This window comes from Mya arenaria, chromosome 17 (assembly GCF_026914265.1).
Source record: "Mya arenaria isolate MELC-2E11 chromosome 17, ASM2691426v1".
NCBI classification, from domain to species: domain Eukaryota; kingdom Metazoa; phylum Mollusca; class Bivalvia; order Myida; family Myidae; genus Mya; species Mya arenaria.
The window spans coordinates 51795842-51811645 of NC_069138.1; the positions used below are offsets into that span (position 1 = coordinate 51795842).

A 15804-nucleotide genomic window follows, 5' to 3' on the forward strand; every position below is an offset into this window, starting at 1 on the left:
GGTGGATAGTCTGGTCGTTATTGCGACGTCGCCTAAACGTCGGGTTTTGACGTGAAACCACTTTGTAAAATCCCACGTTAAAGCCATTACAGAACATGTCGGAGTCCGACGTCGAGGCTACGTCAAAAATATACCCCGAAAAAGTACATAACTATTCAAATCTTGACGCGTACACCAGTTTTATTTGGATTCCTGTTGTAGACAGTTTCCCCCCAGTTTTGTCTTGTGTTGTGGGGGAAAGCGGAATACCCGGAGAAAACCCACTTGTCCGGCTTGGTGACCACTAACCAAACTCACATGCGCCCAGGTCGGGAATCGAACCCGAGTCGCCTTGGTGAGAAGCGGGTGCAATAACCACTGCGCTTACCGGACAACCACGTTGTTTAAAGAATACAGGGCACACGAGCGTCCAAAGCCACTTGATAATCATGTTTATATATACACGTGACATAATAGGGTGACTTTAGCAAATTCCTGCACTACATATTATATATTTCACTGTACGAACTAAGTCACGATAGTAGCGAAAGACGGGTCGCCGAATTCTCGTTCGGTCTAAAAAGCTCAGCAGTGCTTATGTTACTTGTCCGACTTCTGTAATCAAATATATTACTTGACTGACTTGAAACCATATGAATACAATATTAAACCGGTTTATTCATATACACAAGGTGTCATTTCAGTAGCTGTCAAAACAAAATATTGTCTTGTGAGTCCTATTATTACTCTCCATTGGACTAGTATAAAATTACAGATAGATGAATTGTATCAGATGGATATTACTCGGAGCATTATAATGATTAATTTATGAAGCATTTCAAACGTTCGTTTAACTGTTTCGTACCCGTTTTAATTCGAACCAAAGAGTTTCGTACTCCGTGAGCACACAGTTGAGCCATTGTTACACCAATACGTTTAAGACTTTTTACCCTAGCTTTTGCACCATTTATACTACTCTTTTCAGAGCTACCATTAAGAATTTCAGAATAAGACATTGGTAGTATAAACTTATTAAACAGTAATTTTGGAAGTTGAGAACCTTTGTATAAAACTGAAGACTTGAAGTGTAACAGGCAATATATCTGGTAGATCACAATGAAGAGATGGATTAGATTGTAATTAATACCCTATATATACGTAATGTGTTTATTTCTCATTTTCATAAAAGAAGCACTATGGGTGTTGACAATCGAGGGGTGTTAGTGTTGTTTGGAAGCCAGACAGGGACGGCTCAGGATGTTGCTGAAAAAATTGGAAGGGAGGCAAAAAGACGACATTTTCTACCAAGGGTTATGGCCCTTGATAATTACAATGTGGTATGCGAATCATCTTCCTGTTGTTAGATACAGTAAAATATTAACATTTCCTTCAAGTCTTATCATTATATGAACTACAACGGGTAGTGATTGACCTCATTGTTTATATAAAAACTGCGCTCTGATTGGATAAGTGTGATGTCATTTAACCAATGGTATACAAGGATGCAACTAAAAAATATTCTTTGTTGGTAACCTTTCTTTAGCTATAAATAATCTGTTGCATAAGATTTTCTCATTTCGATGGATATTTAATTAAATAAATATTGAGAACCTTTTTAGGTTCATGCAGCACAGGTTGAAATGCAAGCAAATTCGATAAAGTGCTCTTTTTTTTATAGGTTTTAAGTTTTGTTATTTGGATTTTGCAACTGCAATAAGTTTTTTTTTAAATGTTTTTGTTTTATTTAAAGACATTCATACAGTATTTTAAAGTCAATTTATGATTGCATTTTTAATAAAAAATATTCTGACCCCATTGATCATTCCCAATCATAAAACATGTACTTATTTCTCCAGAGTACTTCTTTTCCCATAATTGCTGTTTTGAATTTGAAGAAAATTAAAGTTATATTTAACCTGGAACCCTTTTTGTATGGATGAATCAATGTATTCTTAAATAACAAGCTTCATCACATTTAGTTTATCTTTAGAACTTTTTTTAAAGCACCTTCCAATCATAGTGATAATAATGTATCTTCCCAATCAGATGGGCCCCAGCCCAAACGTTGAGAGAAAATACATAAGTTGATTAAAAACTATTCATATAGATTTGAATGTGTTTATATGAACTAATTCTGCACTCAAACCCAATATTATTTAATATTTATCACTTAAATAAGTGTAGTTCTATAGTCATGTTGTGGTTGGCATTGTTTTTTTCAGGCAGATTTGATACAAGAGAACTTGACCGTGTTTGTGTGTTCAACAACGGGCCAGGGCGACCCTCCTGATAACATGATGGTAAGCAAACACCCATCAATTTAGCATCAATGACTCATATACCGCGTTATAAAGTGTTACATGTACTTTATAAGAGTCTGTTTCAAATAACTTTCAATAGTTGAAGCCCAGAATTGTAAACATTCTGGTTGTCCCCAGCTAATCAGTACTTGCATTTAAGAGTCCACTGTAAGCAAGGGTCTTATGAAATGTTTCGCTTAAAGATTGTTAGCAGGTCTGTTTTTTAAAGATGTGGAAGTATTGTCATACCCTTGGTTGTGTTGATGTCGGCATGCGGTTCGTCTTCAACCCTCTTTATAACTAAAGACCAGTTCAAGATATTTAAATGAAACTTTATACACATCTTGCAAGAGACAATATCCACATGTATAGCAAGGTCAATAACCCTGGCTTAGACCGGGTTTTTTGACTTCATCTCGTCAAACAAAACAAGAACAGAAGAGTGTCAGCAGCGTTCTTGTTTCAATATAACTTTGCCTTCTCCTTACTGGACAAGTGTAAGGGACTCATTTCCCTCTGTCTTTGTAAAAACGTTCAGTTTATATTTGATATTTCTTTTAAGGATTTGATTAACATGCTGGATTGTTCATATAAAAAATTCAAGCACTGGAATTTTTGTCAAGACTGATTTTTATCAAAGCTTACCGTACTAATAATTCTATGTTCTGATTCATTTCAGAAATTCTGGAAGTTCATAATGCGAAAAAATCTGCCAAAGGACTCACTGTGCCAGTTAAGCCATGCTGTTCTTGGCCTAGGGGATTCTTCTTACCCAAAGTATGTCTTCATGTTTTTACTCTGCATTAAATTACAATTAGATTTTGAATACTTTTAAACTATATAAAGTACATGTAGCTAAAGTTTGTTAGCAAACAGGGTGATATGCAACTTTAGCTGTTAAAGATGGGTATTCATCAATTATTATGAAATCAAATGTGACTTTTTTAAGTTGTGCAATTCATAACTACCTGTATTGTAACATTTGTTATTTTAAGTAATTTTTTTCCCACTTTGATTTTAGTATACTTCTTTTCATTGATAAAGAAACTCACATACTGGTACAGTGCTTCAGTCAGCATTTATATCAGTGGCAGCTTAAACCGCTGAATTAAGACATGCTATCAAATGTTCATTTTAATTTGCTTGTGCCTTTGTATGAAGGCTGAGAGTTAAGATATCATTTGAACTATGCTGTAATTTCATTGATGCCGTTTACTCAAACTGTCGTCAGTTTCCCTCTTTATGGTTTAACACTTCAGGTTCAACTTTGTTGGTAAGAAGCTACACAGGAGACTGGAACAACTAGGCAGCTCAGGGCTGGTGAATATTGGTCTGGCTGATGATCAGCATGACTTGGGGTAATGATATGTACTGACATTTGGGGTGTGTATCTGCATACATATCAGACATTTGCAACATCTCTTTGTGTATGTGAGACCAAGAGACCTTTGAGTTTTATCTAAATTGTTATAAGAGCGTGCTGTACCCAACCCGTTTTTGGTTTCATCCAACTCTCTGCCCTCATGGAAACCAGCATGTGGACTCCTCTGCCTTCCTATAATCGAATGCTTAAGATAATCAAACATTTCCTTTGTTTCGTAGATTTATATTATCATATGTACGGACAATATACATCTGGCAGTTGGAAATTAAAACTACTGCAATTAAACACATTTCTGACATTTGTTCTCAAAGTTATTTTTAAATTCTTCAAAGCCTGATACAATCAGTTCTTTGCACCCTAAGCGCCCTGTCCCTTTTCTGCAGCACCCTTTAAAACCTGGCTTAAACTCGAGAGACATCTATATAACAGTATAGGGTATGTCAGACCTTTGAGATGTGTATATAACAGGATGCCAGACATGCATATAATGGTATGTCAGTCCTTTTAAACATGTTTATATCGGCCTGTCAGACTTCAGAGGCATGCATATAATGGTATGTCAGACTAGTGAGAGGCATATATAACTGTATGTCAGACTATTAAGACAGGGTATGTAAGACATGTATACATTATACATGGATATTATATGTGTTCCAGTGCTGATGCAGTGGTATATCCATGGATGGAGGGCTTGTTTACTCGGCTATTGTCCCTCTACCCACTCCCTCCTGGCCTTGACATTGTGCCTGCAGATGTAAGGTGGGTAAGAGTAAGGAAAAATTGGTTAAATTATGATCAATTTTATTGTTTTGTCAGCAAGACAAACTTGTACACAAATATATATTTGAAATCTTTGTGATAAGGATCTTAGTTTTTGATCTTTCAGTAACATATTTGTTTGTAATCTAACTTGCTTATCAATACATCCTTAAAATAATCATTCTCTTGATATTTTCTTGATGGCAGACCACCAGCAAGGTTTCGTGTTCAGTTTTTAACAGAGAATGGAGAAAACCAAGCCTCTGAAAACAGTGAGCATGATCAGAGCCATCCAGATGTTCCTGGCTGGTTCCCGGGACAGCCATTTCCTGCAAGGCTTTTGGCCAATGAAAGAGTTACTGCTGGAGACCATTTTCAGGATACAAGATTGATCCGGTTGAATATATCAGGTTCAGATATAAGGTTGGTTTTGTTCATGGAAATATTGCAGTACATCTCTTAAAAAAGTGCTGAAATCACAGATCAATAGAAACAGAAAAATATTGGTGAGAGCAACATTTTGGCAACAACATTAATACCTATCTTTTATATCGTTATTGAGAAACATTGTGATTTTTTTTATTATTTTTGGGACATCAATTGTTATGGTTTCGGAGGTAAGAACAAAACTAAATATTTGTTCAAAAAATTATACATGTATATTCTCTCACCGACATCAAAACCAGAGGGCATACCTATTTTAACCAGAGCAACCAGAAATATTTTGGTCATGTGCTTGACACAAATTTTTATTATTGACTTTCTCGCAGTGTTAAATATGAACATTTTTTGGCAACGTTGTATTTTTCTGTCAAAGAAATACCATGTATTCAATGATTGTTTTCATCAAAGAAAATTGTAAATCAAATATTTTTCTTCAGTCATTACAAATGAAAGGAATAATTAATAAATTTCGACGCTTTTTTACATAGACAAACTTGTTATATATTTTTTATATTTTGAAAGATCATCCAAAAATTCAAGAACCTATGGAAAAGTAAACATTTGGGAACCGTGAAATATCATGCCGACGAATATAATATGATTTCACAGTAATACGGTGCTGTCCAAATAAACACAGGACCCTTGCATAGTGAATTAGAACTTTTTTCAGTTATTTAATGTCTATGAATTTTGACAAAGATTTCCACAATCTGATATTTAGCGATAGATAGATAAAAACAGAAATTCTTCTTCAAATGAACTTAAGCTTAATCTTTAATTTTATTTTCTCAGTATGAACATGTAAAATCATTTTTAACCATTAGCCCTTGATCCATTGTTGTTGTTTTCAGCTACGAACCTGGAGATGTGGCCTGTGTGTGTCCACAAAACACGGCCGACACCGTCAACGACTTTATTTCCTATATGAACCTCGATGCAAACAAGAAATTCATTCTTTCCTCCGTTGATGAAGGTATGTCTTATATTGAGCCATATTATCAACCAGCCCATCATACCATAGATTTTTTGAAGCCTTTATTCTTGGTTGTATTGTACTATATTTTTGAAACAAACAGTTTGGCTGGAAAAGTTCTGCTAGGTTTATTTGATTTTGAGAATTAAAAAATTAATTTGATTTCTGACAGTAGCCCAGTATTCTTCTGATCTTACGATAGTTTGTGGTTCTATCATTTATAAAATTGCCCCTACGATTTGTAAACCATTTGATTCTCTAAACCCTGTGTTAACCGGTAGCTGCTGAATTGGATTATCATTTATTGTTTTCACCATTTTGCTAGTTAAAGGATTGTCCATTATCACAGGATAAAGCTATTAAAGCTGACTATTTATGTTTTGTTTTAAATTGTGTAATATTCTCATTTTAAAGAATTCTGAGACTTTCAAAGGAATCTTCATGATTATCTTGATAAACTTTTCTTTTTTTTTTGTAAATTCATGTTTAATTAAGTGATTTGGCTAATTAAAAAAACACAATTAAGCTTGTTATGCTTTAAGAAAGATATTTCAAGAAATTGAGGCAATGTTTCTCTATTAGAGACATATTCATACATGCATGCATGTCGAGTTTGAGATTTGGTCGCTGTGTAAAGCAACTCTTTCATGGCTTCATCCAAAAAACCACATCTGTCACTTACATGTTTAACATCAATTATTTACAGAACTGTTCTAAGATAACTAATCTTGTATTTCAGGTACATCGGCTCCTAAGCTACCTCAGCCCTGCACAGTTCATTACCTCGTACAGAATTACCTCGATATAAACTGTGTTCCACGAAGGTCTTTCTTTGAAATGATGCTTTATTTTGCGGATGATGAACTAGAAAAGGACAAACTGCAGGAGTTCTGTTCGGCAGAAGGACAAGTAAGTCTATTTTGCTTGTTTTTAAATATATCAATAACATGTGGATCCTGTTCCCTAACCCGCATGGACATGAATAATCTTTAATAAATAGTATGTTTATAATAGAAACTTTTAAACCAAGTTTTCAATAACAAACGCAAGTCATAATATGGGTTTGCCATATTGCAGGTAAGGGTTTTCGAACTGTTGTCTCTGTTGATGAATTTGCAGTGTGGTAAAGCTATAAGATTTGATATACATGCACCGTAGGCCAAACTGTAGAGAACAAACTTGTTTAATGGTCAAGGTCACTGTTACTAAGATAAAAAAAATGATGTTTGGTCCCCACCAACATAAGCTTTTCTGTTTTTATAAAAAGTAAAAATATTGTCATAGCTTTGTTTTTAATGATATTGCAATGCACAAGTTTTAACAAATGAAAGTTTTTAACTTTGTACACTTGTTGGCAGAGACAATACTCACATGTACATCAGATGAGATTACTCTAGGTTGATCTTTTTTTATTATCAGCTGCTATCTTGTTTTTTTCTCTGTTCAGGAAGAGCTGTTTTCCTACTGTAACCGAGTAAGACGGACACTACTTGAGGTAATGTTATAGTTTTAACTTTCTAATAATGGCCTCCTTCGAAGATGGGAGGGTAAATTGCATTGCACATATGGGTCCGTCGGAAGACCAAACTTAATCCGATTGATAACTAGAGTAGGCTTGTGCCTAAGGTCTTCAAACCTGGTATGGGGGGATCATGGTCTTTGTGACCTTGAACACAAAAAGCTTGTCTGAGTGATTACTAAAGTACCCGTATGCTTAGGCCTGCAGTCCTGAATACTTGGTAGGAAGGTTGGTCATAACCAGCAGATGACCTTAATTGATTTGGAGGAATTTAAATTTTACACTTAAGGAACCAGACAATTTTGTGGAGATATTTTAAGACGGATTGTTCTAATACTTGTAACACAATGTCACCATGAAGTCTACATGTGTCTTACATATTTCCATGAGCCAAAACAAACCAAGTTATCTTAGTAATGTTTTAATGTCTGCGGGAATACACAAACCAGTTTTGCAAGATGTAGAATAACATTACAGAATCAATTTTCTGACCTAAATGATTTGAATTGATTATTTACAGGTGCTTCATGACTTCCCCAAAACGAGCCCTAACATTCCGTTCCAGTACTTGTTTGATATGATCCCTGTTCTCCAGCCAAGGTCTTTCTCCATAGCTTCATCTATAAAGGTATGGTATAAGAGTATATACTTTGTAAACATACTGAGGCTTCCAACATTCTGTTAACAAAGGTTAAAATACTCATCCCTCATAATGTGACATGTATATAAACTATATATACATATGTTATATGTATTCATTGAACTTCAACTAAGAAAAAATTATGTTAAACATACTAACATTTTAATGCATCTGAATTTAAGTTTTACAAATAACTGTCTTCATCTGATCAAAACAAAATTATGAATATTTGGAAATATATGAAATAAGCCTTTGTTATTTGTAATAAAATGATTTATAATGCAACTTAATTATACAATGGGCCTAAAAATATATAGAAGTTTTGCATGTCCTTTCACATCACAAAATATTATCAATAATATCATACTGCAAAAATGTTGCACCTTCACACATGAAATTGTGCAGCTGCAATTTTGTGTGACGTTTCACTTCGTATAACCAGAGCTATGGCCCTTGATTTAGGAAAAGAAATAATCTGAAACATCTTTTGATGCTCTTAGCTCAAAAAGTTCTGCATCTTCACACAAACAATTTTCGTAGGAAAGTTCATCATCATGGGACTTTGAGCAGCTGCAATATATGTGACATTTCACTGGGTCTTACTAGAGTTATGTATCTATACTTGTTTTTATGGTCTGAAAAATCTTCACGCTGAGACTATGGACTGATGTATAGATCTTAATAAATTGTCTGTTGTGTTTTGTAACAAATTCTTCAAAAAGAGCTAAAACAATATTACCTTTATTTCAATCTTTGCTACATTTTCTAAATATATGTGACACAGGTAAACTGAACCTCTTTTAAATAAATGATTGCAGTTATAATCGGAGTTCACAAAGGAAATAAGATAGTATGTGATCATCTGCTTTAATAACTATTCACTCTAGGTGCATAGTAAGTAATTAACCACTTTAATAACTTTTCCATTCATTGATTTATTTGTTTACATGCTATGAACATTGTATAATGTTTTATGCAATAAACAAATCATATCCTTGTATCATTGTATCGTATCCACTGTAGGTGCATAGTGAGTAATTAACCACTTTGATTGCTATCCATTCTAGGACTGCAGCTTTATGTTCTTTTACTTTATTCCAGGCACACCCAGGTGAAATCCACCTTCTGGTTGCTGTGGTGAAGTACAAGACTCGAATCCAGGCCCCACGCCAGGGTGTGTGTTCCACTTGGCTCGCCTCACTAGACCCCTCGTGTGGCCCCACTGTGCCCCTGTGGGTGAAAAAAGGAACCATCAAGTTCCCCTGTGATGCCCAGATGCCGGTTGTCATGGTGGGGCCAGGTAAGAGTTACAGATTTTTACTCTTGAATATTGGGTGCAGTAGATTATGTTCATAATTTGTCAGTAAAACATGATAAGATAAACATTACGTTTTCATGATATAATACGGTAAGTTAGCTGTGGAAGGAACAATACTGCTGGTAAAATAAAGAAGCATTCTGTCCAAGACATTACATTAAGAATTGGTTAATTATACTTTCCCATTAATAACAATTAAAAGTCAATACAAAATAAAAATTAGTGAAAAATATATACATATTATTTTGTTCGGTAAAATATGTGTATGTTGATATACTGTATGTTAATGTCATTGTTTCTTCCAGGCACAGGTGTAGCACCATTTAGAAGTTTTATAGAAGAAAGGGTGGCCGATAAAATAAAAGGTGGCATTACTAAATAAAACTTCCATAAATTCAATGTTTATGCTTGAGTCATCTGTATGTTTTTTTATCGTTTTTAGTTATATAATAATTATAGTCTCATGCTTGTTATTTGTTAGTTTTGTTCAATGGATGTTGATTCTGCCTTGAGGTCCTCAATTGTGTGTGCTGTTTTATTTCCAGAAAATACCCTATTCTTTGGATGCAGATACAAAGCCAAAGATTTCTACTTCGAAAACCAGTGGAACAACTATGTGCATGAAAATCAGATGACGCTGTATACTGCTTTTTCTCGTGACAATGAGGTTGGCTGATTTTGCCTTTCTGGGCTTAAATCTTTGTTCATTACAGTAACACTCGACAAAATGCTTCATATTGAAAGCTCACAGACATGCTTGTATAAATATCAAGTATCATTGAGGGTAATGGTGTAACCGTCTCTGTGGCCTAGTGGTTAAGGCGTCCGCCTACAAAGCAGGAGGTCATGGGTTCGATCCCGGGCCGCGTCATACCGAAAGACGTTAAAAGTTGGTACAAGTAGGCTTGAAGTAGCTCCCTTGCCTGGCGCTCGGCATTTAATGGGTAATGCTTGGAAAAGTGGTATAATGCTGTCAATGGGCCCGGGAAGACCTTGATAAACTCAAATAAACAATAAAAGGGTAATGGTGTGAAACTGCTATCTGAACAAAATACAATATTGTGGGTCTTTGTTTTCCTATCTTGATATATAGTTATGTTTGTAAATCTCTAAGAAAACCCCAGAGAAATAAATGTTCAAGCTTGTATGATTTCATTGATACAATCTGTGAGCGAATGAGCATGATAGGCTGTGGCAAGAAGTATCACAAACATTTGAACCTTGTTGACTGGAACTCGCTTGGCTCGATTTCCTCGTTGACTCAATCTGGATATAAAAGATCGGTTACTTTCCACTGAATATAAGCATTCCTGTCTGGCTCGAATTCCCCAAAGCTCTAGATATTCTCCCTGGTCCCTTAAAGTCGAGCCAACAGTGTTCGTCTGTTCATTGTACTTAATGTCTTGAACATCATGTAGCTCCATGAATGTTGAAGTTTACATGTATTTAAATAAGTTGCATTGAACAGTAATTTTTCTTCTGTTAGGCATATTTCTTTATGTAGCAATAAAATGAGAAAAGACACAACATGCTTTGTATTTTGATAAAATAACAACCACGTTTATAGAATTGATTTAAAATGTAATCATACAAGTGCTATCGAATCACAGGTTGCTATGGAAACACATTTGAATATTATGCATGAACTTATGTATGAAATGGTACTTTTTCATTATTCCAATAATTGAACAAAAGGTTTGCTGTTATAAAACAAAACCTTTGTCTGTCAAATTTGAACATATTTCATTGAAGTTTATATCTAAAATGTAACAGTTTTGTCCGAAGACTCAGTCTTGCATTGTGTCTTATTTTTCTAAAGATACAAAACATAGATAGGTGCACAAAAGAAACACTATAATGATTATGCATTATTATGTTTGACTCATTTGATTTGAATAATCCAAAAAGTAAAGTATATGATTTTTGTACAGATAAAAAAAAATATGATTGATAATTTTGGCACTCTTTTTAACTGGCGAGTTTGTGGCTATTATTTGAAAACCACATTAATAAAAGCAGATTCTTTGGTGTCTGTACACTAATCCAATGCATTTTTATCATAATAAATAGTCAAATGAGTTAAACATAATAACGCATTAATTAATGTGTTTTTTTGTGCATCTACATTTTGTATCTAGACTTTGGATACCTTTAAACCTTGAAACATGTTGACCATTCCTCACCTGTATATGTGTATCACTCTAGGATGCTGACCGGTATTATGTCCAGCACGCCATCAAGGATGCAGGGAAGGATATTTGTGACCCCCTGCTAGCAGGGGCCTTCTTCTTTGTGGCAGGGTAAGAGAAATAGAACTTTTAAAATTGAATTTTCTAAGTCATTTACATGTAGTTGACTTGTTTCTGTCAATTTGTGTTGTCTATTGAATAAAAAAATGCCAACAACGCTGCTTTTTAGGGTATAAGATGTGTAAAAATGTAGTAATCTAAGGAGTTTGTTTAAAAAATGTATTAATTTTAATAGGTCAAGTGTTATTTGTTTATTATACATTAAAATAGAACATTGCATTAGTTATAATATAACTCTGCATGATTCTATAGTGCAGCAGACAGTTCTAATTTTTTTTAGAGAAATTCCTAACACATATGGGACCATTTTATTCTTGATTTGTCTTGATTTTTTACTTGCCCAAGACTCTCTACTGTATCTTTCTCTTTACAGGAACTCCAAGAACATGCCTGAAGCTGTGAGGGAGGCTGTCAAGGATGTTCTAATCACCCATGGACACATGGACAGAGAACAAGCTGACACTTATATACAAACTATGGACAGACAAAAACGATACCAGGCTGAAACATGGTCCTGAGTTTAAACCCTGGATAGTTTGAATTAAATAGTCAACTGTGATATAGGAGACTTTTTGTGTCGCCTGAAAAGACGACATATAGGGGTTACTTTTGTCGGCGGTGGCGGCGTCGGCGGCGTCCGCTTCCCATTTTCGCTTGTCCGGGGTATATCTCCTAAACTATTAGTGGTATCAACTTGAAACTTCATATGTAGATAGATCTAATTGAGGGCAAGTGCAGTGCACAAGAACTGTTACTCTTGCTTCCATATTTTTAGAGTTATTGCCATTTGTTATTTTTCATGCTTAAAGTTTTGTCCGGGGCATATCTTGAAGAATATAAGAGGTATCAACTTGAAACTTCATATGTAGATAGATCTCATGGAGGGCAAGTGCAGTGCACAATAACAGTAACTCTTGCCTTCTTAGTTTTAAGATAAATGCCCTTTGTTAATTTTCATGCTTAAAGTTTTGTCCGGGGCATATCTTGAAGAATATAAGAGGTATCAACTTGAAACTTCATAGCTAGATAGATCTCATTGAGGGCAAGTGCAGTGCACAATAACAGTAACTCTTGATTTCTTAGTTTTAAAGTTATTGCCCTTTGTTAATTTTCATGCTTAAAGTTTTGTCCGGGGCATATCTTGAAGAATATAAGAGGTATCAACTTGAAACTTCATAGCTAGATATATCTCATTGAGGGCAAGTGCAGTGCACAAGAACAGTTACTCTTGCTGCCATATTTTTAGAGTTATTTCCCTTTGTTAATTTTCTTGCTTAGGTTTTGTCCGTGGCATATCTCGTAAACTAAACTCTTAAGAGATAAAAGTTTACACAACACATATATTTTGTGTCCACTACACAATTCATCAAGCACCAGAGGATTTCTAAAAGTCTTCGCAGATACATCTGATGTTCATAATTTTGTATGACTGGCAGAGGACTGGTTCCAGCAAATGTTACATTCAGGTCAAGGTATCGCATGCTTCAGAGGTCAGATTCCATTTCCATGCCTGTTCCTACAAACTGCTGGAAGAATTTTGAAATAATTTGATATATATTTCACTCAAATGAAAGACTTTCAAAACAAATCAGGGGCGGACCCAGGTAACGGAGGAGGGAGCGTAACTCCCACAGAACCGATATTATTTTGGTTTAAAATGTTGGCAGCGAGGTTGGGTTGTCTCCCTTAAGAAATATTAACAATTTTTTGTCCGCAATGGTGTATTTGGGCATACATGTATTTTATTACCATTTTACTCTTATATTAAAATAAAAGTAAACTTAGACAATTTAACGAGGGGGGTGGGGGCGGGGTCCTGTTGTGCATCCCCCCCTCTGCTTGTGCAGATGTGATCAATTGCGGGGGCCCACTTAGGGCCAAAGAACGAAAGGACACGATTTCACGTTTCCTCCATGAACTCTTAAAACTGGGTGCACCTGTTTGGAAATGACATGGCACACACTGTTCTCTATATGCAGTGAACATATATGTCCAAGGTCAATCAGTCGTACTCGAATTGATAACAGTTTTATCATTTTACTTTCAAAGCAGTAGGTGCTCCAAGCTGGCGACATATTTATATTCAGTTAATTGAAGTTATTTTCTTGCTTTCAAATACATGTTATTATTTCGAAATAAATTGTTGATACAATAACTTTTACATGTAGTCAAGACAAAGGGCTATGCAAGAACTCTTCTTTTTTAATTTTAGTGCATTATTTTGTTTAACTCATTTGAATTAAAAAAGCACTTGATTTTAGAACAATTAAAAATATATTAGCCTTATAAATGGGGTTTTCAATTAATAGCTCCGTGGCCTTTTAATAGAACCGCCCAAAATATAATTAATATGTTTTCGTCCTACTCCCAGGCCAAGCGAGTAATGAATTCTGCGGTTAGTTTAGGTTTTACAATTAATGACATTTTGAAAAATTCATACACTGAACGAGCGTTAGCATTTGTACAAGCTTATTAAAAAAATGTGCCACACATATATATGTATATGTAATACGGCATATAACCAAAACTTAATGAACAGTTTGGACATACCACGTGGTTAAACACATTGCCCAACATATGGCTCAACACATGACGCAACACATGACGCAACACATGGCTCAACACATGGTTCAACACATGACGCAAAACATGGCTCAACGCATGACGCAACACATGACGCAAAACATGGTTCAACACATGGCTCAACACATGACGCAAAACATGGCTCAACCCATGGCTCAACACTTGACGCAAAACATGGCTCAACCCATGGCTCAACACATGACGCAAAACATTGCTCAACCCATGGTTCAACACATGACGCAAAACATGGCTCAACCCATGGTTCAACACATGACGCAACACATGACGCAAAACATGGTTCAACACATGGTTCAAGACATGACGCAAAACATGGCTCAACGCATGACGCAACACATGACGCAAAACATGGCTCAACCCATGGCTCAACACATGACGCAAAACATGGCTCAACACATGACGCAACACATGACGCAAAACATGGCTAACACATGGTTCAAGACATGACGCAAAACATGGCTCAACCCATGGCTCAACACATGACGCAAAACATGGCTCAACCCATGGCTCAACACATGACGCAAAACATGGCTCAACCCATGGTTCAACACATGACGCAAAACATGGCTAAACACATGGTTCAAGACATGGCGCAAAACATGGCTCAACCCATGGCTCAACACATGACGCAAAACATGGCTCAACCCATGGCTCAACACATGACGCAAAACATGGCTCCAACCCATGGCTCAACACATGACGCAAAACATGGCTCAACCCATGTCTCAACACATGACGCAAAACATGGCTCAACCCATGTCTCAACACATGACGCAAAACATGGCTCAACCCATGGCTCAACACATGACGCAAAACATGGCTCAACCCATGGCTCAACGCATGACGCAAAACATGGCTCAACCCATGGCTCAACGCATGACGCAAAACATGGCTCAACCCATGGCTCAACGCATGACGCAAAACATGGCCCTACCCATGGCTCAACGCATGAAGCAAAACATGGCTCAACCCATGGCTCAACACATGACGCAAAACATGGCTCAACACATGGCTCAACACATGACGCAAAACATGGCTCAACACATGGCTCAAGACATGACGCAAAACATGGCTCAACACATGGTTCAACACATGACGCAAAACATGGCTCAACACATGGTTCAAGACATGACGCAAAACATGGCTCAACACATGGTTCAAGACATGACGCAAAACATGGCTCAACACATGGTTCAAGACATGACGCAAAACATGGCTCAACACATGACGCAAAACATGGCTCAACACATGGCTCAACACATGACGCAAAACATGGCTCAACCCATGGCTCAACACATGGCGCAAAACATGGCTCAACCCATGGCATAACACATGACGCAAAACATGGCTCAACCCATGGCTCAACACATGACGCAAAACATGGCTCAACCCATGGCTCAACACATGACGCAAAACATGGCTCAACCCATGGCTCAACACATGACGCAAAACATGGCTCAACCCATGGCTCAACACATGACGCAAAACATGGCTCCAACCCATGGCTCAACACATGACGCAAAACATGGCTCAACCCATGACGCAACACATGACGCAAAACATGGCTCAACACATGGT

At 36.3% G+C, this 15804-nt stretch overlaps 1 protein-coding gene across 1 annotated transcript; it reads left to right on the forward strand.

The window, feature by feature from the left end:
* The first annotated feature begins 616 nt into the window (after positions 1–616).
* Positions 617–13880, forward strand: LOC128224110 (NADPH-dependent diflavin oxidoreductase 1-like). Its single transcript, XM_052933787.1, has 16 exons — positions 617–709; positions 1169–1316; positions 2202–2279; positions 2959–3056; positions 3539–3637; positions 4321–4422; positions 4630–4845; positions 5718–5839; positions 6579–6748; positions 7287–7334; positions 7879–7986; positions 9100–9298; positions 9622–9681; positions 9862–9983; positions 11522–11616; positions 11999–13880. The coding sequence occupies exons 2-16, from the start codon at positions 1176–1178 to the stop codon at positions 12141–12143; spliced, it is 1803 nt and encodes a 600-aa protein (XP_052789747.1). The 5' UTR covers positions 617–709; positions 1169–1175; the 3' UTR covers positions 12144–13880.
* Positions 13881–15804: the final 1924 nt, after the last annotated feature.